A 22,679-nucleotide genomic window follows, 5' to 3' on the forward strand; every position below is an offset into this window, starting at 1 on the left:
TTAACCATTTAACCATATAACAATTACAGCACGTAAACAGGCCATCTCGGCCCTTCTAGTCCGTGCCGAATGCTTACCTAGTCCCACCAACCTGCACTCCATTCCTTTCCTGTCCACATACCTATCCATATAACCATATAACAATCACAGCACGGAAACAGGCCATCTTGGCCCTCCTAGTCCGTGCCGAACCCTTAATCTCACCTAGTCCCACCTACCCGCACTCAGCCCATAACCCTCCACTCCTTTCCTGTCCATATACCTATCCAATTTTACCTTAAATGACACAACTGAACTGGCCTCTACTACTTCTACAGGAAGCTCATTCCACACAGCTATCACTCTTTGAGTAAAGAAATACCCCCTCGTGTTTCCCTTAAACTTCTGCCCCCTAACTCTCAAATCATGTCCTCTAGTTTGAATCTCCCCTACGCTCAATGGAAACAGCCTGTTCACGTCAACTCTATCTATCCCTCTCAAAATTTTAAATACCTCGATCAAATCCCCCCTCAACCTTCTACGCTCCAATGAATAGACAATAGACAATAGGTGCAGAAGTAGACCATTCGGCCCCTTGAGTCTGCACCGCCATTCTGAGATCATGGCTGATCATTCACTATCAATACCCAGTCCCTGCCTTGTCCCCATACCCCTTGATTCCCCTATCCATCAGATATCTATCCAGCTCCTTCTTGAAAGCATCCAGAGAATTGGCCTCCACCGTCTTCTGAGGCAGTGCATTCCACACCTCCACAACTCTCTGGGAGAAGAAGCTCTTCCTCAACTCTGTTTTAAATAACTGACCGCTTATTCTCAATCCATGCCCTCTGGTACTGGACTCTCCCAACATCTGGAACATATTTCCTTTTCTTTCTAAATCTTTTTATTAATATTAGTAATATGGACAGAATACAGATGATATATTGATAAAGAAATTACCAACATACACATTCCATTACATATGAAAAAAAAACATACATAATAGTTACAATATAAATGAGTTTACCAAGACATAAGCCATAAGATATATGTATGGACATAGTAAGTCTAAATATTTCATAATGTATAATATAAAAAAACAGAAAAAAGAAAAAAAAACAAAAAAAAATTTATATAATGCAAAACTAACTAATCTAATCTAATAACTATAACTAATAAGTAATATAAAAGAAAGAAAAACAAACAAAAGAGAAGGAGAAAAAAAAAGTGGGCTGTTTATAATATCTCACAAAAATAAGTATTCAACAATGCCGTCACTTCCGGTCCTCTCAAAATACATAAGCTAAAAGCTAGGAAATCAAATGTACTTGGCACAGGGTCATATTACATCATATGAAAATGTTGAATAAGTGGTCTCCATAACTTTTCAAATTTAATAGAAGTCTCAAAAGTACCACTTCTAATTTTTTTCTAAATTTAAACATAACATAGTTTGAGAGAACCAATTAAATACAGTGGGAGGATCAATTTCTTTCCAATTCAACAATATAGATCTTCTAGCCATCAGAGTTAGAAATGCAATCATTCGACGGGCTGAAGAAGATAAATGCTGTGAATCTAACATTGGTAAACCAAAAATTGCGGTAATAGGATGAGGTTGTAAATCAATATTCAAAACCGCAGAAATAATATCAAAAATATTTTTCCAATATTTCTCCAAAAATGAACACGACCAAAACATGTGAGTTAAAGACGCAATTTCAGAATGACATCTATCACAAATAGGACTTATATGAGAGTAAAAATGAGCTAATTTATCCTTGGACATATGGGCCCTATGTACAACCTTAAATTGTATTAGTGAATGTTTGGCACATAACGATGATGTATTAACTAATTGAAGAATTCTATCCCAATTCTCACTAGAAATACTAAAACTAAGCTCTCTTTCCCAATCCTGTTTAGTCTTATAAAGGGGCTCTGAACGTATCTTCATAATTATATTATAAAGTTTTGAAATAAGCCCTTTTTGAAAAGGGTCTAATTCAAATAAACTCTCCAAAGTATCTGAAGGCACAAAATTTGAAAACGTAGAGAGTACAGAACTTAAAAAATGTCTAATCTGTAAATATCTAAAAAAATGAAATCTCGGCAAGTTATATCTGTTGGATAATTGTTCAAAAGACATGAAACAATTATCTAAAAATAAATCAGAAAATCTTAGTAATCCCTTAGTTTTCCAAGCTGAATAAGCTTGATCTATAATGGAAGGGTGAAAAAAACAATTAGATACAATAGGACTATTTAAAACGAATTGAGTCAACCCAAAAAATCTCCGAAATTGAAACCATATACGCAATGTATGTTTAACTATCGGGTTGTCAATTCGTTTCGGCAATTTAGAAAGAGCAAAAGGGAGAGAAGTCCCTAAAATAGAACCCAAAGCATAAGCTGAAACCTGCGCTTCTATACCCTGCGAAGCTTCGAATTTCTCCGTCGAATGCTCCACGACAAGTTTTCCTTTCAACTTCAGAAGTGAGAAAATATCTGGAGGAGAACTTCCCTACTGCTACAGACACCAGTCTTTAATAAATGAATGATTCTGATCGTATAAGATGGTTCTCGATCTCTTAAACCAGAATTATAATCTTATAATATAATAATATAATTATTGGTGTAGGTTCATCCTACACTTTATACTCAAGTTAAAGTGTGTTTGCGTCATGTTAATTGTTTTGCCTTATATACTTTAATCATTTAACTACATACTTGTCTATTAACTTTGTTCCTTTGAAGGTATATTTTTAATTCTTTGAAGGTAAATTTTTCCTTGATTAAGATGGTGGTTTTTTGGAAAAGATTTTTGGTTTTGCTTAAGATGGCATTATGTTTATATTTTTCGTGTTTCTCCCAGACAAGGCATCGCTTATCTCAGCTTAAATATTTTTTGTTTTGTCTGGGCCAGAGCCCGAGTTATAATTGTTTTTAGTGATTATATTTTTATTCTTTTTACAACTAACTATACTTAGAAATATGGTTTTTATTATAGCGATTTTATTTTTAAAGTCGGGGTGATTCTTTTATATATATCCTTTTTATATGGAGTGTTCTTCAGCTGACATGGGGGTAGGATTAGTCTTACTTTTTCTCTTTTTAAGTCATATTTTGGCTTTTTCTCTTTTTCTCGGGGGGTGGGGGGATGGGTCTGTTTTCTAATTCTATTTTTTTTGTACCAGTTTGTGTTAGTTTTTTTATTCGGGCTGTTTTTGAACTTCAAATATGTCTGTGTTGTCGTCACTTCCGGGTCTTCTCACTACTTTTGTTCCTCTTCCGGGTGCATGAGTTTATAAGTTGGTTAACCCTTTCTATACCAAAGGGTTGATTATAGAATTATGGCTCAGACCATTAATTTTGTGTCTTGGAATACTAATGGTTTAAATCATCCAATTAAACGAAAGAAGATTTTCAAAGTATTCCAAAGACTTAATGCTCATATCATTTTTGTACAAGAAACTCATGTGAGGAGGGAGGACAAATTTCGTTTTTTTAGATTTTGGCGGGGTCAACAGTATCATGCAAATTCGAATGCTAAAGTAAAAGGAGTTTCAATTTTTATTGACTCCTCTATTTCATTTGTTCAACATGATATTTTTTCAGATCCGAATGGCAGATTTTTGTTAATTATGGGTTTACTTTGTAATAAAAAGGTTGCTTTGGTTAATGTTTATGCTCCAAATGTGGATTGTCCTGACTTTTTTAAGTCTTTATTTACTTCTTTACCCAATCTAAATGAATATAAGTTAATAATGGGTGGTGACTTTAATTGTTGTTTAAATCCTCTGATGGATAAATCTTTATCTATTCAGACTTTACCTAATAAGTCGGCCACTTGTATTAACTCCTTTTTGACTGACAATGGAGTTTTTGATGTTTGGAGATTTCGGCATTCTAATGACAAAGAGTTTTCTTTTTTCTCACATGTTCATCACTCTTATTCAAGAATTGATTATTTTTTTGTAGACTCTTGTTTTATTCCATTGGTAATCGGTTGTAACTATGATATTATAGCTATCTCTGATCATGCTCCGTTATTACTTTCTATGAAATTTACGGATACAGCTTTTAATGCTAGACAATGGCGATTTGACTCTACCTTGTTGCAAGACTCTGACTTTATTAAATTTATGGAGGAGCAGATCGACTTCTTCTTCTCAACTAATTCTACAAATGATATTTCCTGCGGAACACTTTGGGACACTTTTAAAGCTTATATACGTGGACAGATTATTTCTTATTCTGTTGGTTTGAGGAAACGTATCAAGATGGAAACTCTTTTATTGGTTGATAAAATTAAAGAGATTGATAAGAAATATTCGATTGCTCCTAGTAAGGAGCTTTACAAACAAAGGGTTGAACTTCAAATGGAACATAGTTTATTACTTACATCCTCGATTGAAAATCAATTAATGAAAACTAAATCTGATTTTTATATACATAGTGATAAATCTGGTAAACTGTTAGCTAGTCAATTGAAGAATGCTCTGGTTAAACGTCAAATCACTAAGATTGGTCAGCAGAATGGGAATCTGACAGTTAATCATGATGAGATAAATAAGGCATTTCAAGATTTCTATACCTCCCTGTATCAAACTGAATTTCCTCAAGATTATAATACCATGTCTGATTTTCTGGGGAAATTAAATTTTCCAAGGTTATCATCTGATGATCTTTTGATATTGGATACTCCTATTACGGATGTAGAAATTAAAGGGGCTATTTCATCAATGAATTCTGGGAAAGCACCGGGTCCAGATGGTTATACAGTTGAATTTTTAAAATTTTTTTCCGCTACTCTTTCCCCTTGGTTAGGTAAGGTTTTTGAGGAGGCCATCAGATTAGGGAATTTGCCACAATCTTTTTATAGAGCTTCCATTTCTCTAATATTGAAGAAAGATAAAGACCCTACTAATTGTGCTTCTTATAGACCTATATCTTTATTGAATGTAGACTCCAAGATTTTTTCTAAGTTACTGGCATCTAGATTGGAGAAGGTATTACCCAAAATTATTTCAGATGATCAAACTGGCTTTATTAAAAATCGTTATTCTTTTTTTAACATTAGGAGATTGTTGAATATTGTTTATACTCCCTCACATGATACTTCAGAATGCGTGATTTCATTAGATGCGGAGAAAGCATTTGACAGAGTTGAATGGCCTTACTTATTTAATGAGTTGGAGAAGTTTAATTTTAGTCCGATATTTATATCATGGATTAAATTGATTTATCATACTCCAGTAGCCTCAGTGGTTACCAATAATCAAAGATCTCCCTTTTTTCGCCTATTTCGGGGCACTAGACAGGGATGTCCTCTTAGTCCATTATTATTTAACATTGCCTTAGAACCTTTGGCAATTGCCATCAGACAATCACAGGATATTTTGGGTATTAATCGTGGGACAGATATTCATAAGTTATCTTTGTATGCAGATGATTTATTACTATTCATTTCTAACCCGGAGAAATCCATTCCAGCAGTTTTATCATTATTGGCTCAATTTAGTGAGTTTTCTGGGTATAAGTTAAATCTTAATAAAAGTGAATTGTTTCCATTAAATAAACGGGTCCCAATTTATGGAAATTTACCCTTTAAATTAGTTAATGACTCTTTTACTTATTTAGGGATCAAAATCACAAAGAACCATAAAGATTTGTTTGGATTTAATTTTTTACCCTTAATTGATCAGATTAAAGGTTTGTTTACTAAGTGGTCACCTTTGTCTCTATCTCTAATAGGCAGGATTAATGCTATTAAGATGGTTATTTTACCTAAGTTTTTATATATTTTTCAAGCGATACCAATTTTTATCCCGAAATCTTTTTTTACTAATGTTGACTCTAAAATTTCTTCATATATATGGCAGTATAAAAATCCCAGGTTAGGTAAAACATATTTACAGAAGACAAAAAAGGAAGGCGGGTTAGCATTACCTAATTTCAGATTTTACTATTGGGCAGCTAATATTAGATATTTGTTATGCTGGTTGAAAGATGGGGGTGGATCTTTTGGCCCTTGTTGGGTGAGTTTAGAAACTAAATTGGAACATATTTCCTGCCTCAATCCTATCAAATCCTTTAATTATCTTAAACGTTTCAATCAGATCCCCTCTCAATCTCCTCAATTCCAGCGTGTACAAGCCCAATCTCTCCAATCTCTCTGCGAAAGACAGCCCTGCCATCCCAGGAATCAACCTAGTGAATCTACGCTGCACTTCCTCAATTGCCAGAATGTCCTTCCTTAAACCTGGAGACCAAAACTGTACACAATATTCCAGGTGTGGTCTCACCAGGGCCCTGTACGAATGCAAAAGAACATCCTTGCTCTTGTATTCAATTCCCCTTGTAACAAAGGCCAACATTCCATTTGCCCTCTTCACTGCCTGTTGCACTTGCTCATTCACCTTCATTGACTGGTGAACTAGGACTCCTAGGTCTCTTTGCATTTCTCCCTTACCTAACTCGACACCGTTCAGACAATACTCTGCCCTCTTGTTCCAGCTTCCAAAGTGGATAACTTCACATTTATTCACATTGAATGACATCTGCCAAGTATCTGCCCACTCACTCAGCCTATCCAAGTCTCCCTGTATTCTCCTAACGTCCTCTTCGCATGTCACACTGCCACCCAGTTTAGTATCGTCAGCAAACTTGCTGATATAGTTTTCAATGCCCTCATCTAAATCATTGACATAAATCGTAAAGAGCTGTGGTCCCAATACAGAGCCCTGTGGTACCCCACTAGTCACCTCCAGCCAGTCTGAGAAACACCCATTCACTGCTACCCTTTGCTTTCTATCTGCCAACCAGTTTTCTATCCATGTTGAAACCCTGCCCCCAATGCCATGAGCTCTGATTTTACTCACCAATCTCCTATGTGGCACCTTATCGAATGCCTTCTGAAAATCTAGGTACACAACATCTACTGGCTTACCCTCGTCTAACATCCTTGTTACACCCTCAAAAAACTCCAAGATTAGTCAAGCATGATTTGCCCTTGGTAAATCCATGCTGGCTCGGCCTAATCCTATTTCTGCCATCTAGATGTGCCACTATTTCGTCCTTAATAATGGACTCAAGCATCTTCCCCACGACTGACGTTAGGCTAACAGGGCGATAGTTCTCCGTTTTCTCCTTCCCTCCCTTCTTGAAAAGTGGGACAACATTAGCCACTCTCCAATCTTCAGGAACTGATCCTGAATCTAACGAACATTGGAAAATGATTACCAATGCATCCGCAATTTCCTGAGCCACCTCGAGTCCTAACTTGTTCAACCTTTCTCTGTAACTTAATTGCTGAAACCCAGGTAACATCCTAGTAAATCGTCTCTGCACTCTCTCTAATTTATTGATATCTTTCCTATAATTCGGTGACCAGAACTGCACACAATATTCCAAATTTGGCCTTACCAATGCCTTGTACAACTTTAGCATTACATCCCAACTTCTGTACTCAATGCTTTGATTTATAAAAGCCAGCGTTCCAAAAGCCCTCTTCACCACCCTATCTACATGAGACTCCACTTTCAGGGAACTATGCACAGTTATTCCTAGATCTCTCTGTTCCTCTGCATTCCTCAATGCCCTACCATTTACTCTGTATTTTCTATTTGGATTATTCCTGCCAAAATGTAGAACCTCACATTTATCAACATTAAACTCCATCTGCCATCTTTCAGCCCATTCTTCTAACTGGCTTAAATCTCTGCAAGCTTTGAAAACCTACTTCATTATCCACAATGCCACCTATCTTCGTATCATCTGCATACTTACTGATCCAATTTACCACCCCATCATCCAGATCATTAATGTATATGACAAACAACATTGGACCCAGTACAGATACCTAAGGCACACCACTAGTCACCGGCCTCCAACCTGACAAACAGTTACCCACCACTACTCTCTGGCATCTCCCATCCAGCCACTGTTGAATCCATTTTACTACTTCAATATTAACACCTAAAGATTGAACCTTCCCAACTAACCTTCCGTGCAGAACCTTGTCAAAGGCCTTACTGAACAGAAATGGCCTTTAGAACAGAAATGAGGAGGAATTTATTTAACAAGAGGGTGGTGAATCTGTGGAATTCATTGTCACAGACTACTGTGGAGGCCAAGTCACTGGGTATACTTAAAGCAGTGGTTGATAGATTCTTGATTAGTCAGGGCAACATTATGGGGAAAGGGCAGGAGAAAGGAGTTGAGAGATAAGATAAATCAGCCCATATTCAAATGGTGGAGCAGACTTGATTCAGCGTGGAACAGGCCCTTCTGGCACTTTGAGCCACACTGCCCAGGAACCACTAATTTATCCCTCGCCTAACAGCTAGGGACACAGAACAATTTACCATGACTAATCAACCTACTAACCGGTACGTCTTTGGACTGTGGGAGGAAACTGGGAGATGCAAGATTCAAGATTCAAAAACTTTATTGTCATACCAACCATACATCAGCTCTGCAGAGCAGAATGGGACAGCGTTTCCCGGGGGCAAGTGCAATCATAACATAACAAACGCAACAAATAGTAAACACTACAATAAATAGTAATACACAACAGCCACATGTCGGTTAAAATCAAGTTATAAGTGTCCAATGCAAGTTAAAAGTGTCCAAAGCAGAGTCAGGTAGAACAGCTATTTAGCAGTCTGACTGCCCGTGGGAGGAAGCTGTTTAGTAACCTTGTGGTTTTAGTTTTGATGCTCCTGTAACGTTTGCCTGATGGCAGAAGAACAAGCAGTTTATGGAGGGGGTGTGAGGGGTCTTTAATGATGTATCGTGTCTTCTGGAGGCATCAACTCTGAAAGAGGTCTTGGATGGAAGGTAGGGAGACCCCAATAACCTTCTCTGCTCCCATAACCACCCTCTGCAAGGCTTTTTTGTCGGCAGCACTGCAGCTGGAGTACCAGGTTGTGATGCAAAAGGTCAGCACACTCTCAACCACACCTCTGCAGAATGTAGTTAAGATGTTAGTGGGGAGTGATGCTTGTTTAAGTTTCCTCAGAAAGTGCATTCTCTGCTGGGCCTGTTTCACAATCCCAGTGGTGTTCCTGGACCAGGTGAGATTGTCCGAGATCTGCACCCCAAGGAACTTGATGTTTTCCACTCTCTCTCCACTGTGGAGCCACTGACGCTGTGTGCTCAGGCTGAGACTGTCTGAAATCGACGATCATCTCCTTGGTTTTGGTGACATTAAGCATCAAGTTGTCACTGCACCAGCTCTCTAGGTGTTTGACCTCCTCCCTGTACATTGTTTCATCATTTTTGATGAGCCCCACCACTGTGGTATCATCAGCAAATTTAATGATCAGGTTCCCCTTGAATCTGGCTGCACAATCATGTGTTAGCAGTGTAAGCAGCAGTGGGCTGAGCACACAGCCTTGTGGGGATCCAGTGCTCAGTGTGATGGAGTCAGAGATGTTCCTGCCAACACAGACTGACTGTGATCTCTCTGGAAAGAAATCCAGAATCCAGTGACACATGGCAGTGTTAAGGCCAAGCAGCAACAGTTTCTCCACTAGTCTCTACGGGATGATGGTATTGAATGCTGAACTGAAATCAACGTACAGGATTCTGGCATAAGTGTCTTTATTGTCCAAGTGAGAGAGAACTGTGTGCAGTGTGGTGGATATTGCGTCCTCCGTAGAGCGGTTGGGACGGTAAGCAAACTGTAGAGGATCCAGTGATGAGGGGAAGTTAGCTGTGATATGAGGCTTGACAAGCCGTTCAAAACATTTCATCACTATGGGGGTCAGGGCAACGGGACGGTAATCATTCAGGCAGGCTACAATTGATTTCTTTTTTTTAGTTTTAAATGACTATTATAACTTTGAGTGTTTATACATGTATTTTAATTTATAATTTTGCTTAAAATCATGCCATCTACAGTGAAATAGGAAGCAAAAACTGTACTTTAGGAGAGGAAGATGAGAGCCACAAGACAGTTGTACCTGCCGGTAGTCCTTTACACCTCTGGGCAGAAACAAACATGGATTTATTTCTGCTTTAATCCATGTTTTAACCATACAAAATGAAATGCAGATCAAAGATAAGTAACTAATGGTTAGATAAAAACTCAAAATGCTGGCAGAACTCAGCAGGCCAGACAGCATCTACGGGAGGAGGTAGTGATGATGTTTTAGACCGAAACCCTTCATCAGAACGTTTCACTCGAAACATCGTCACTACCTCCTCCCATAGATGCTGTCTGGCCTGCTGAGTTCTGCCAGCATTTTGTGTTTTTATTTATTTCCAGCATCTGCAGATTCACTCGTGTTGCCAACTAACAGTTAGTATTCATTTTCAGTATGACAACTTGGAGATCCAAACTTTGCTTTTAGTCCACATGTTCAGGGGAAACTAAGATCCTTGGATTCTCTTGGTTTCCTTGGGCTCCTCCTTTACTGAATCTTTCTGTCCAATAGCAGCTTCATTCTGTTGTTTCAAGTATTGCCCCAGCAAAGTTGTGAGGAGCATGGGACCATTGTTCAGGAGCTGATACGTCTGTGATGTCATCTGAGTCAGCCCAGTTACAACCTCCCCATGGATGACCTGCAGTCCTGGGAGCGTGGAATATTTAACAACTCCCTGTTTGCTAAAGAGGGCATCTTCGATACAGGCACCTAGTAAGGTGATCTGAGGTGTGCTGTGCACAATATGGAGTAGCTCTTTTGTTTTGGGCTCCTTACTCACAGCAGTGATATTGTGTCCAATAAACAAAGGTAGCAGGTTCACATATTTGGTCTCTGTTACATATGTTTGCAGGACCCGATTAGGGAAAAACTTCATGTGAATATCGTGTTTTAGCATTCAATGCCGAAGTAGCCTTAGTTTCCCAGAATTAATGGAGTTGTTCTGAAAAACTGCAATGAAAAGCTCATTAAATGCTTTTTCCACATCACGCTGTATCAGTTTGTCTAAGGCAGATGGCTCTTGAACCTCTTGCCGCCTGGGTTTGATGCACCTTTCTGGGATAGCAGGCTTTGGTGGGATATATTCTGTGACAGCCAACAGCTTCTGGCGCAGTATGTGCATGGGCTTGCAGTGTCGTGTAACTGCTTTAGATCCATGGTGCACAATAAGTTGGAAAGGAAGCCACCCTCTGCTGTTCAGCAATCGTCTGCTCACTGCTGCCATATTTGCCAGGACCTACAACTGATTTCTTTGCTATAGGGATGATTGTAGAGGTTTTGAAGCATCTGGGGACAATGGCTTGACTAAGGGAGATGTTGAAAATGTCTGTCAGGACATCTGCTAATACATCAGCACATTCCTTGAGCACACGTCCTGGAATGTTGTCCCGACCTCCTGCTTTTCGTGGGTTGACCTTGGCAAGGGTCCTCCGTGTGTGCTCTGAATCAATGATTGGAGCCAGCTGAACAGATGGTAAGAAGGGATTGGCTCTCCCCCTTGCTGTAGTGTTTGATGCCTCAAAGCGTGCAAAGAAATTGTTGAGCCTGTCTGGAAGAGAGGTGTCACTGTCATCAGTTTTCTGCCTGATTCTGTAGTCTGTCAGAGGTTGAATTCCCTGCCACATCCATCTGGAGTCACCTGTGTCACAGAAGTGTCCAGGTATTTTGCCCATGTAGGCCCTTTTCGCTTTCCTGATCTCTAATGAAAGCGCAGTCCTGGCTGAGCGAAGCGTACTCCTGTCCCCCGATCTGTAGGCTGTGTCACGGGCCTTCAGTAGCGAACGCACCTCTGTTGTCATTCATGGCTTTTGACTACCACGTGCGGTGAAGATTTTCATCACAGTGACATCCTCTGTGCATTTGGCTATGTAGCTAATTACTGCCTCAGCATATTCCTCAATGTCTGTATGGTCATCATAGGAGACTGCTGTTTTGAATATGTCCCAGTCTGTGTGCAAGAAACAGTCTTGTAGTGCTGAGGCTGCTCCTTTTGGCCAGACCCTTACCTGTCTTTGCTCTCACACGTTTAAGCAGTGGTTTATATGCTGGTGTTAACATGACAGATATGTGGTCAGAGTGGCCAAGATGGGGGCAGAGGGCTGCTTTGTATGCCTGTGGAGTGTTGGTATAAACCAAGTCCAGTGTGTTGTCTCCCTGGTTTTAAAATCTACATATTGCAGGAATTTGGGGAACACAGTCTGTAAGTTGGTGTGGTTAAAGTCCCCAGCAATCACCACAAAGCTGTCAGAATGTGTAGTCAGTAGCTCACTGATGGCTTCATGTAGGCCTTCCAGTGCTTCATTAGCATTAGCCTTAGCATTTGCACTGGGAGCTACGTAAACAGCTCCTACAAGCATGATGCTGAATTCCCTCGGCAGATAGAACGGCCGGCATTTCACAATGAGAGATTCAGCCAGAGGTGAGCCGTGTTTAGCAGCTACTGTAGTGTTCACACACCAGTCTTTATTGATGTAGATACACAGACCTCACTCCCCAGCTCTTACCAGAGCTAACTGCCTCTCTTGTCTGCACGAAACGATGTCATTCCCTCTAGCTGTATTCCCTCCGGTATGTTGTCGTGGAGCCAGGATTCCGTGAAAACATACACACAGCAGTCTTTAAACTCCCTGTGTGTTTCTCTCAGCAGACGTAGCTCATCCAGCTTGTTGTCAATGGAATGGACATTTGAGAGCAGGAGGGATGGTACTGCTAGCCTGGTGGGGTTAGCTTTTAGCCTAGCATGGATGCTGGCCCTCTTACCCCTCCCCTGTCTTCTCTCACAGCGCTTTTGCTTCGTCCTCCTTTGGGAAGCAGCAGCTTGGTAGCAGGTAGTGGCCCGTAGCGGCGTAAACTGTCCAGGTCACACCAGAACTCATCAGTTTTTCCACCAGTTTGCCCTGATGTTTACAAGCATATTCCGACTGTATGTTATGCATCTAGGACAAACAGAACAAACACTAGATACACTTATTGCTCCCTGAGGGGCTGCTGCGTCCATGCGTGCCACCATCTTCCTTCACCTTCGGATTCGGAGAAAACCCACACATTCAACAGGAAGGAAGTACTGATTCCTTACAGATGATGTTGGAACTGAACTCACCCCGAGCTATAATAGTGGCATGCTAACTGCTACACTACTGTGATGCCCCATCAGTACAGCCCTTCATATTAATGGGCCAAGTGGCCTAATTCTGCTGTCTTGTGATTTATTCATAAAGAACAGCTTTATTTGTCACATGTACATCAATACAGATAGTGAAATGCATTGAGGACACACTGGGGGAAGCTCATATGTGTTGGCGTGCTTCCGGCAGCAACAAGCACGCCCATAACTTACTAGATATTTTGTCTAGTAGGAAGTTAAGTATGTACACTGGAACAATTTGAGCAGGACATTTCATGGAGCAGAAACATATAAAGCATATGTTATCAGGATGCAGGGAAAGGAGCAGAGAATTAAAGGTGAAAGTGAGGCACATTGAATCAGGCTTTACGGGGATGGGGCTGGTGGCTGCTGAAGCCGAAAAGAAGAAGGCCATGAACTGGCTTGTAAAGAGGATCAAGGACCTGAAAGCAAATTGCTAGAGATCAGGAGAAAATGGTGAAAGTCAGCTAGAAATTAAGGGAAAATGTGATGGCAGCAAGTAAAAAGATGCAAAAATCCACCAACGAAGCACATGACTGAGCTTGAGGCAGTGGAATGGGTTTCTGCACTGTAGCTCCTCTGTCACCTAGCCTGTTGTCACATTATCCAGGCACCCACACAATTATAACCATTAGATCAAAATATCAAGTAGTGTGCGTGCCTATCAAATCATATTCCGACAAGAGTGAACAAGGAGCGATCATTTGTTACTTACTTGGAATGGGCATTCTGCATATCTGTCAGGTTGTCCAAAATGATAAAGCCGGCACTTGCGAAGGATACGAATGACCACCGGTGGGTTGCCTTTTCTCTTTTGTAAGATAGATTCCTCTAGTTGGCTCAGAAAAATGCTCCCAGATCCTGTGACTATCCAAGAAAAACAAGTCACATGTCAGGTGGGTATCCATTTACCACGACCAACATCCCCTTGCTTCACATAGCTCCTCCTCCGTCACATGCTCAATAGAACATACTCTTGTTGGGCATGTCACCTTTTGTATTCTCCACTGACCTGCAATTCATTTTTTTAAAGTATGTATCCCTTTCATGCTTTTTCATGCAGTATATTCTAAATTCCTCCAATTTCCCAGAGTAGATAATTTTTTTTTGCTAATAAATCCTTTCCTCTAGACCCCCGGCTCCTCCTCTCTTCTTGCAGTGCTTGTTCAGTTCTCCTTCTACATATTTCACGATATTTTACTTCAAATTGTACTGTAGGACAGAGGGATTTGGGAATACAGATCCAAACTTCCTCGAAGGTGGCGTCATAGGTAGATGGGGTCATAAAGAAAGCTTTTTGCAAATTGGCCTTCATAAATCAAAGTTTTAAGTATAGCAATTGGGTTGTTATGTTGAAGTTGTGTAAGATATTTGGAGAATTTGGAGTATTGTGTGCAATACTGGTCACTAATCTATAGGAAAGATATCAATAAGATAGAAAGACTACAGAGGATATTTACAAGGACGTTATAGGGAAAGGTTGAATAGGTTAGGACTTTATTCCCTGGAACGTAGGAGAATGAGAAGAGATTATAAATTTATAGAGAAATAAAATTAGTAGGGGTATTGATAGGGTGAACGTAAGCAGGCCTTTTCCACTGAGATTGGGTGAAACTATTAGGTTAAGGGCGAAAGGTGAACTGTTTAAGGGAACATGAGGTAGAACTTCCCTCAGAGGGCTGTGCAAGTGTGGAACGAGCTCCCAGTGGAAGTGGTGGATGAAGGTTCAATTGCAATGTTTAATAGAAATTTGGATATGCACATGGATGGAGTAGAATGCAAGGCTATAGTCCAATTGCAGGTTGACGGGTCTTGGCAGAGTAACAGTTTCACATGGATTAGATGGGCTGAATGGCCTGTTTCTGTGCTGTATGATTCCATTCACTGCTATTGGAAGTTTTCTTATTTACCAAACCTACAGACGATTTTGAACATCTATATTACATTTCCTTTTAGGCATCTCAGGCCTAAAGAAAATAATCTCTCAACTAGGAAGATTAACATTCATCTAGCATCCTGATTGTGTGACTCTGCAATCAGCAACTTTCATGAACACTTACAGAAATACAACTTATTGTTAATGTATTATTCGTAATTCAATACCTGCACATTTATTGCCTTCTTTTTGTCCTGATAAGAAGTGATTGTTTTTCTGATAGAAACGCTCATAAACTGACTTTAGAGGACAATAAAGAGCTTACCATACTTTGCAAACCAAAATACTATGGAAGGTAATACTCTGGCAAAGAATGACTATTTTCCTTCCTAAAGCCAGTAAATCTTTACAATACACTTCTCTGACACCTGTCACAGACTATCAAAATGCAGAGATTTAAAATCAATCTCAGGATTACTCTTAAATACACAGTACAATTCCACTCAGTACAAGGTGCTAAATCATAAACTGAACTAATAAACGTCATCAACTGATTATTTCGCTTCATACCGCACAGGGGCGGGAAGACTCATGGTGAGCACAAACCCCTACTAAGTTCGGTATTGTATACAATGGATTCTGGTTAATTGGGACAACTACTTATTTTGGACAACTCTTTAAGAACAAAAACTAATTGAGGAAGTATCTAGGATTCCCTTTATTTATTTGGGACACAATGCTCCTTTAATTGGACAAGAGAATACTACCAACAGTTTCTAAGTAGTGTCAGATATGCACTTGTGTCCCCTTACACTACACTGTGTTAGAACAGTTTTTAAATAGCATCAATTGCATGTGTTTGTGTTCAAAAGGCAGTGACTTTTGTCACTGATAGTTGGTGAGAAGTAAGTGGTAAGACAATTTAAAACTGTTTTGCTTGCTGCAGTTTCAAGAATTCAGACTTGGAGATGCCTGAAATGCCCAGGAGTTAAATGAAACGATTTCTCTACTTCAGCAAGTTAAGAACTATGAAGAATTTGAAGGTTTCAACAATCATCTTGCATGTTACAATGATAATGAAGATTTGGAGGATACAATCCATAGCATTGTACGAAGGCAGTCAGTCGGTTATCTGCACTCGGTGTGCTGATTTTGTTCATTGCGTACATTGGATGAAATCCTTTATTGATAACCATTACGAACTAATACACAGATTTATAATACTGTTAGTGTTCTAATTCATTCTGAATTTTATTTAAATAAATCATTTGTTACTCAGCTAGTCTTTTTTATACATTTTTAACTATTTCCATGAAACTTCAGCTAATTGGCAGTCACTTAATTGGATAAAATGTACTTAGTCTGTTGTGTCCCAATTAACTGGAATCCACTGCTCTTGCTTGACCACCTACTCTGCCAAATTGTTAGTACAGCAATCAGTTACTTTTTCTTTAATATCCATTTTAAAGAGCAAAGTTGTGTACACCACATTGGAATGTCTAGATCTATTCCTTTTAAGTTTTTGGAGCTACAGAGAAGCTCTATTTCTAACTGAAATTTAAGTTGTCCTAACTGGGACTTCAATAAGTTATATAGTCAAATTGGAGTTTACGTCCATTTCATTCAAGCATTACACTCAATACCTGGTCCTTTCAAATGTTGCTTTTGAATGCACATAATTCAGAATGATATTCCCAATATGGAACAGAGTACAGTCATTTTGGCAGTGCCACATTTTGGATATACAAGATCAACATATTGTTGAAACTGGATGTAAAAGACTTGAGATAATTTTTCAAAAGAAGGCAGGAGATTTCTTCCCAGCGACATGGGGGCCACATACTATCCTAAAATTCAACAGATCTTATTGGGTACATTTTACATCAACTAATGCAACCAAACGTTATGTCACCAGCTGCAAGGTGCTTCAGGATGACATGTGGTCTTTCTTTCATCTAAAACTTTGACAAACTTCTATAGATGTGTAGTGAGGAGTGTATTAACCAGCTGCATCGAGAACATTAACACCCTTGAATGGAAAATCCTACAAAAGGTAGTGGATTTGGTTTAGTACATCACAGGAAAAGCTCTCCCAACCTGTGAACACATCTCCATGAAATGCTGTTGTAGGAAAGCTGCATCCTTCACTAAAGATCCTCACCACCAGACCATGCTCATTTCTCACTGCTGCCATCAGGTAGAAATGTACAAGAGCCTCAGGACTGACACTACCAGGTTCAAGAACAATTACTACCCCTCAACCATCAGGCTTTGAACAGAAGTACGTAACTACACTCACTTACCCATCCATGACCAACTTTAACAACTCTTTATCTCATGTTCTTGTTATTTATTGCTATTTATTTATATTTGCATCTGGAATTTGTTGTCTATTGCACTCTGGGTGATCTTTCATTGATCCTGTATTAGTTACTATTTTTCTGATTTGCTGAGTATGCCCACAGGAAAACGAATCTCAGGGTTGTATATGATGACATATGTGTGCTTCGATAATAAAATTTACTTTGAATTTGGCAAGCCTGGTTAAAAGTAAATTACAGTGAAAATCTCAGTAAAATGGGAAGGGACCTCTTCACCTCGGCGTCTTTGCGAAGTTTCCACGGGATGGTCTGCAGGTCGTAGGTGCCAAACATCTCCATAGTAGTCGAGGGAGTCCCACAGGGGGAGATAGCACCGTCTCCGGGCTTTGAGTGGCATCTCTGGCCCCGCCCGACGTTCGCCCCCCTCCCCCAGCACCGGCAGCTGCGTGAAGCACTCTCCCTTTACGAGGGGCGAGGGAGCGCCATTAGCAGCGACTATCACCTGGGCCTCCATGACAACGAAGTTCCTGCCGCCCGCCCCGGCCCGCCTCTCGTCGTACTCTACCGCGAAGCGGAGCCCGCGCAGTTCGCAGCCGCTGTGCAGCTGGTTGCTGCGGACCAGGTAGTTGAGAGCGGGCCGCAGGGTGGCTCGGAGACGGTAGTGGCCGTCGCTCAGGCTCACGTCGTACATGTCGGGACCCGCGCCCTCCAGCAAGCTCCCGCCGCTCCCTGGGTCCCGCCGGTATCTCTCTACCGAGAGCACGGCTATCGGACCCGCGCATGCCAGCAACCGGCAGGCGGTGTCGACGGTCAGATCGCGGAGCATAGGCCCAAAACAGCCACTGGACAACCCGTCCTCCGCCATCTTGGTGCGGGTTAAAGCGGCCTGCGTGCCCTGCTGTTTCGTCATCACGTTGCTTCTGACGCAAGCGCAATGACTCCGTGGCCAAGTTTGGCATTGTCTGGCGTAGGTAAATGAATCTCGGTTGTCAGACCTGTTTCACTACCAGCGTCGTTGTAAGTTAAAATACCATCCTCCAGATCCAATATCATTCTCCTTGTGCAATATCGAGAAGCCTCAACCACCAGGCTCTTGAATCAAAGGGGATAACTTCACTTGCCCTATCATTGAAATGTTACCACAACCCATGGACTCACTTCATGGCATGTTCTAGATATTTATTGTTCATTTATTTATTATTTCTTCTTTTTATATTTGCACAATTTGTTGTCTTCTGCACTCTAGTTGAGAAGACGTAATGATACATCGAGTGTGCTCACAAGAAAGAAGAATCCTAGGATTGTATATGGTGACATATACATATTTTGACAATAAATTTACTTTGAACTTTGAGTCACAGAATGGTACAGCATAGAGGCTCTTCTGCCCAACTGGCCCATGCCAACCAAGGTTGCCCATGTAAGGCGTTTGGCCCACTTCTTTCTAAGTATTGTTGTACCTGCTTCAACAACTTCCTCTGGCTGCTCATTCCACATTCATACCACCTTTTGTGTAAAATCAATGCCCATGAAGGCCAAGGTTGTTTATGACCGATGAAGGGTCTCAGTCTGAATTGTTTATTTGCCTCCAATTATGCTGCTTGATTTGCTGAGTTCCTCCAGCATTCTGTGTGTGCTGGCTGTCATACGACAATGAGAAGATGGTCTCTTGAATCAGGACCGGGTTTAATGTCACTGGATTTTGTTTAATGTCAGTGGCTTCTGTGCTGGAAGGTCCACAGAGATTTTCTCTCTCTATCAACTGCAGGAGAAGTGCAGAGACAAAAGAAACCCCTCTACCTTGTATTTATTGATCTCACCAAGGGCATTTGACTTGGTTAGCAGAGACGGGCTCTTTCAGACCTTCTCTAAGGTAGGATCCTGCCAAGACTACAAAGCATGGTCAAATCCTTCCAAGGCAACAAGAAGGGGGCTGTGTAGTACAATGGCAGCTCTTCAGAGCCCTTTGGCATAAGCAGCAAGGCTGTGTTCTCACCCAACACTCTTCGGGATCTTCTTTGCCCTTCTCCTGAGGCACACATTTGTCACTGCAACAGAGGAGATCTACTCCCCACTAGAACCGATAGCAGGCTTTTCAACCTTGCCCACCTAAGAGCCAAAACCAAAATGCTAGGATCAGAGATATCCTGTCTACTGATTATGCAACTGTTGCAACCCGCCCTCCACAGAACCCCCAGAGCTTGATGGATCACTTCTCCCAGGCCTGCAAGGATTTGGTCTGACCATCAAGCCTGAAAAAGACAAAACTTCTTGGGACAAGATGTGGAAACACCACTAGTCATTACTATTGGACAGCATCCAGCACCCAGTTGACAGCATCCTTGGAAACAAGCAGTCAACGTTTCGGTCCTGACGAAGGGTCTCGGCCTGAAATGTTGACTGCTCTTTTCCATGGATGCTGTCTGACCTGCTGAGTTCCTCCAGCGTGTTGTATGTGTTGCTGTAACAACTCTTGCTGCCTCACCACATGAGTCTGGGAGAACTCCAAGCTCGCAGTCAAAGCAAAGATGTCAGTGTACAACACTTGTGTCACCAGCACACTGCTGTACAACAGCAAGAAGTGGACAAGATACGTTAAGCAGGGGCGAAGGCTCGACACCTTCTATTTAAAGTGCCTTTGTCACATCTTGGGCTTCTCCTGGAGTGACAGAGTACTTGATGCTGAGGTCCTCTCTCATGCTGGCCTCCCTACTGTGTACACCTTGCTCAAGCAGAGTACGCTGCGCTGGTGGGCCATGTCTGCCGCAGGCAGGATGGCCACGTCCCAAAAGACATCCTCTATGGAGAGCTAGCTTCAGGCAAGAGAATCGCTGGCCGTCCGCAACTACACTACAAGGATGTTGGCAAGCGGGACATGACAGCGCTGGACATCAACACTGAGGCCTGGGAGGAACTTGTAGCCGACCACACCAGGTGAAGAAGACCCTGAAACAAGTCGGGCAAGGAAAGATTTCTGAAAGAGGCAGAAGGCAAATGGGCCCATAGGAAGGAACACTGCATCTCCAACAGAGCTGAGACCATTTCTAGATGAGACTTTTGTAACAGACTGCCACACGCGCATTGGTCTTGTCAGGCGCAGACGGTGCTGCATCAACAGCATAGATAGCTATAGTGCAACCTCAATCAATAGGAGTGGGGGGGCACCAGATTAGAACTGAGGGGATGAAAATATACAAGATGGCGGCGCGACGCAGCTTGCAGCGGCCACTCCAGAACTGATTATCTGTTATTTGTGAAGTGGGGTGCCATGCGCAATCATAATCCATTGAAAATGGACATATGAGCACGGAGGAACATCAGGAAATCTCCAGGAAGACCTTCTTTGTTGCTGCTGCTGCTGAGAGGTTCGGGACTCTGCTGGGAAGAACAGGCCCCCAGTCCTCGGGATCGCATTGCCGATGGCCGTTGGCGGGGCCATCTTAATATGTTTGGCAGAGGATGGTGCTCAGAGAAGCTGTGCTGGAGGGGATGGTCGTCGGCTCAGAGGTTTGGCGGACTCGGAGTCTGTGGAAACTGTGGTGATTTCTTTTGAACTCATAGTCCTTTGACATCTTTGGACTATTTTTACTGTGCCCATGGTCTGTTTTTTTTTTATCAATTATGCTCTTGTTTGCACTGTTGTAACTATGTGGTTTTGTGCAGGTCTTGTAACTTTAGTTTTTAGTCTTGTTTGTCGGGTGGATTTGGAGCTCCTTTCCGGGGAACATGCTCCTTTACGGGTAGTGCAATATTAATACGCAGCAACCTCTCCGGACTCTGGATTGGGGATTGCCAAACGTTATATGGATTTTCTGGTGTAGTCTGTTTTGTCATGTGCTTTTGTGATATCATTCTGGAGGAACGTTGTCTCATTTTTTTAACTGCATTGAATTTGTGGTTTCTAAATGACAATAAACTGAATCTGAATATGTTGAATGCTGAGCTATAATCAATAAACAGCAGTCGGATATAGGTATTTCTGTTCCCAGGGTAAGCCAAGGCCGAGTGAAGTGCCAGTTAGATGGAATCTATTGTGACGGTAGGCAAGTTGCAGCAGGTCCACATCCTTGCTGAGGCAGGAGTTGATTCTGGATGTGAACAACCACTTAAAGCACTTTATCACAGTAAATGTGAGTGCAACTGAGCAAAACTTTTGCACTTCTTGAGCACTGGTATGATTGTCACCCTTTTGAAGCAGGTGGGAACCTCTGATTGTAGGAGTGAGAGATTGAGGATGTCCTTGTACACTCCTGCCAGTTGGTTGGCACAACTTTTCAGTGCCCTGGCTGACGCTTTGGAAGATGTTCTGACGTAGGAGTCTGAGACAGAGATCACATGGCCACCAGTTGCTGCAGGGATTCACACGGGTGTCATTTTAGTGTGCATAAAAGGTGTTGAGCTCAACTGGGAGTGAAGCATCACAGATATTCATGATGTTAGGTTTCTCCCTGTAGGAAGTAAAGGCCTGCAAACCCTGCTATCGCTGACAAGCATCCGATTCTGTCTCTAAATTCAATCGGCATTTTTTCACTCTTTTTAAAAATTAGTTTTTTTTATACATTTTCTACATAACTACAGATAAAAAAACCCCAGATCAAAATGAACATTGATACAGTGCAAAAATATACAATAATAATATGATACAAAGAAAGATAATTGAGAAAGCACCCAAATTGAAGACATGTAAAATTAGTATCCTCCCCAAGCCCTGCAACAAAAAAAAGAACTCCAGACCAACCACAACACAATATAGAGAATATAAATCAGGACATTCAAACCCCCAAGACTGTAAATACACTTAGCAACAGAAGATATTAATGCCTACTACCAAAAAAAAAGGAGCTGAAAGCAAGGGACCGAAAAAAAAACCTTAGTTAAGAGGAAGGTTATGAAAGTACTCAATAAAAGGTCCCCAGACCTTAAGGAACTTTTAAGTCTGAATTAAGAACTGAATAATGAATATTTTCAAGGTCTAAGCAGGCCATAATATCGTTAAGTCATTGAGCATGCGTGGGCGGGGCAACATCTCTCCATCTAAGGAGGATTAAACGTCTAGCCAGGAGAGAGGCAAAAGATAATATTCGACACTTAGTCGAACTCAGACGTAAATCTGTCTCACCCCAGAAACCGAACAAAGCAACTAAAGGGTTAGGTTCTAGGTGGTGATTCAGAATATACAATAACGTTATGAAGACATCTTTCCAGAATTTCTCCAAGCTAGGACAAAACCAGTACATATGAATGAGAGAGGCCTTGCCCCTTTTGCATTTATCACAAAGCGGACTAATGTTAGGGTAAAATTGAGATAATTTAGATTTAGACATATGGGCTCTATGAACAATCTTAAACTGTAAAAGGCAATGGCGAGCACAAAGAGAGGTTGAATTAACCGATTTGAGAATCGAGTCCCAAGTCTCATCAGATAA

The 22,679-nt window shown here is 41.2% G+C and overlaps 1 protein-coding gene and 1 pseudogene across 2 annotated transcripts in view; both read right to left on the bottom strand.

Annotated features, from left to right (window-relative positions):
• LOC132397011 (RPA-related protein RADX-like) overlaps positions 1-21,186 on the bottom strand; it is a 108,176-nt gene extending 86,990 nt beyond the window's left edge. Inside the window, exons 1-2 of one of the 2 annotated variants that reach the window (XM_059975225.1) lie at positions 17,530-21,186; positions 13,772-13,923 (exon numbers count right to left, since the gene is read on the bottom strand). In XM_059975225.1, the coding sequence (XP_059831208.1) occupies positions 13,772-13,923; positions 17,530-18,163 (786 nt within the window). In that variant the 5' untranslated portion in view covers positions 18,164-21,186. The remainder of the gene's footprint in view (positions 1-13,771; positions 13,924-17,529) is intronic. The other variant, XM_059975224.1, reaches the window with a different exon arrangement.
• Positions 10,360-11,225, bottom strand: LOC132396371 (large ribosomal subunit protein uL10m-like; annotated as a pseudogene).
• Positions 21,187-22,679: the final 1,493 nt, after the last annotated feature.

This window comes from Hypanus sabinus, chromosome 7 (assembly GCF_030144855.1).
Source record: "Hypanus sabinus isolate sHypSab1 chromosome 7, sHypSab1.hap1, whole genome shotgun sequence".
In the NCBI taxonomy this organism is placed as follows: domain Eukaryota; kingdom Metazoa; phylum Chordata; class Chondrichthyes; order Myliobatiformes; family Dasyatidae; genus Hypanus; species Hypanus sabinus.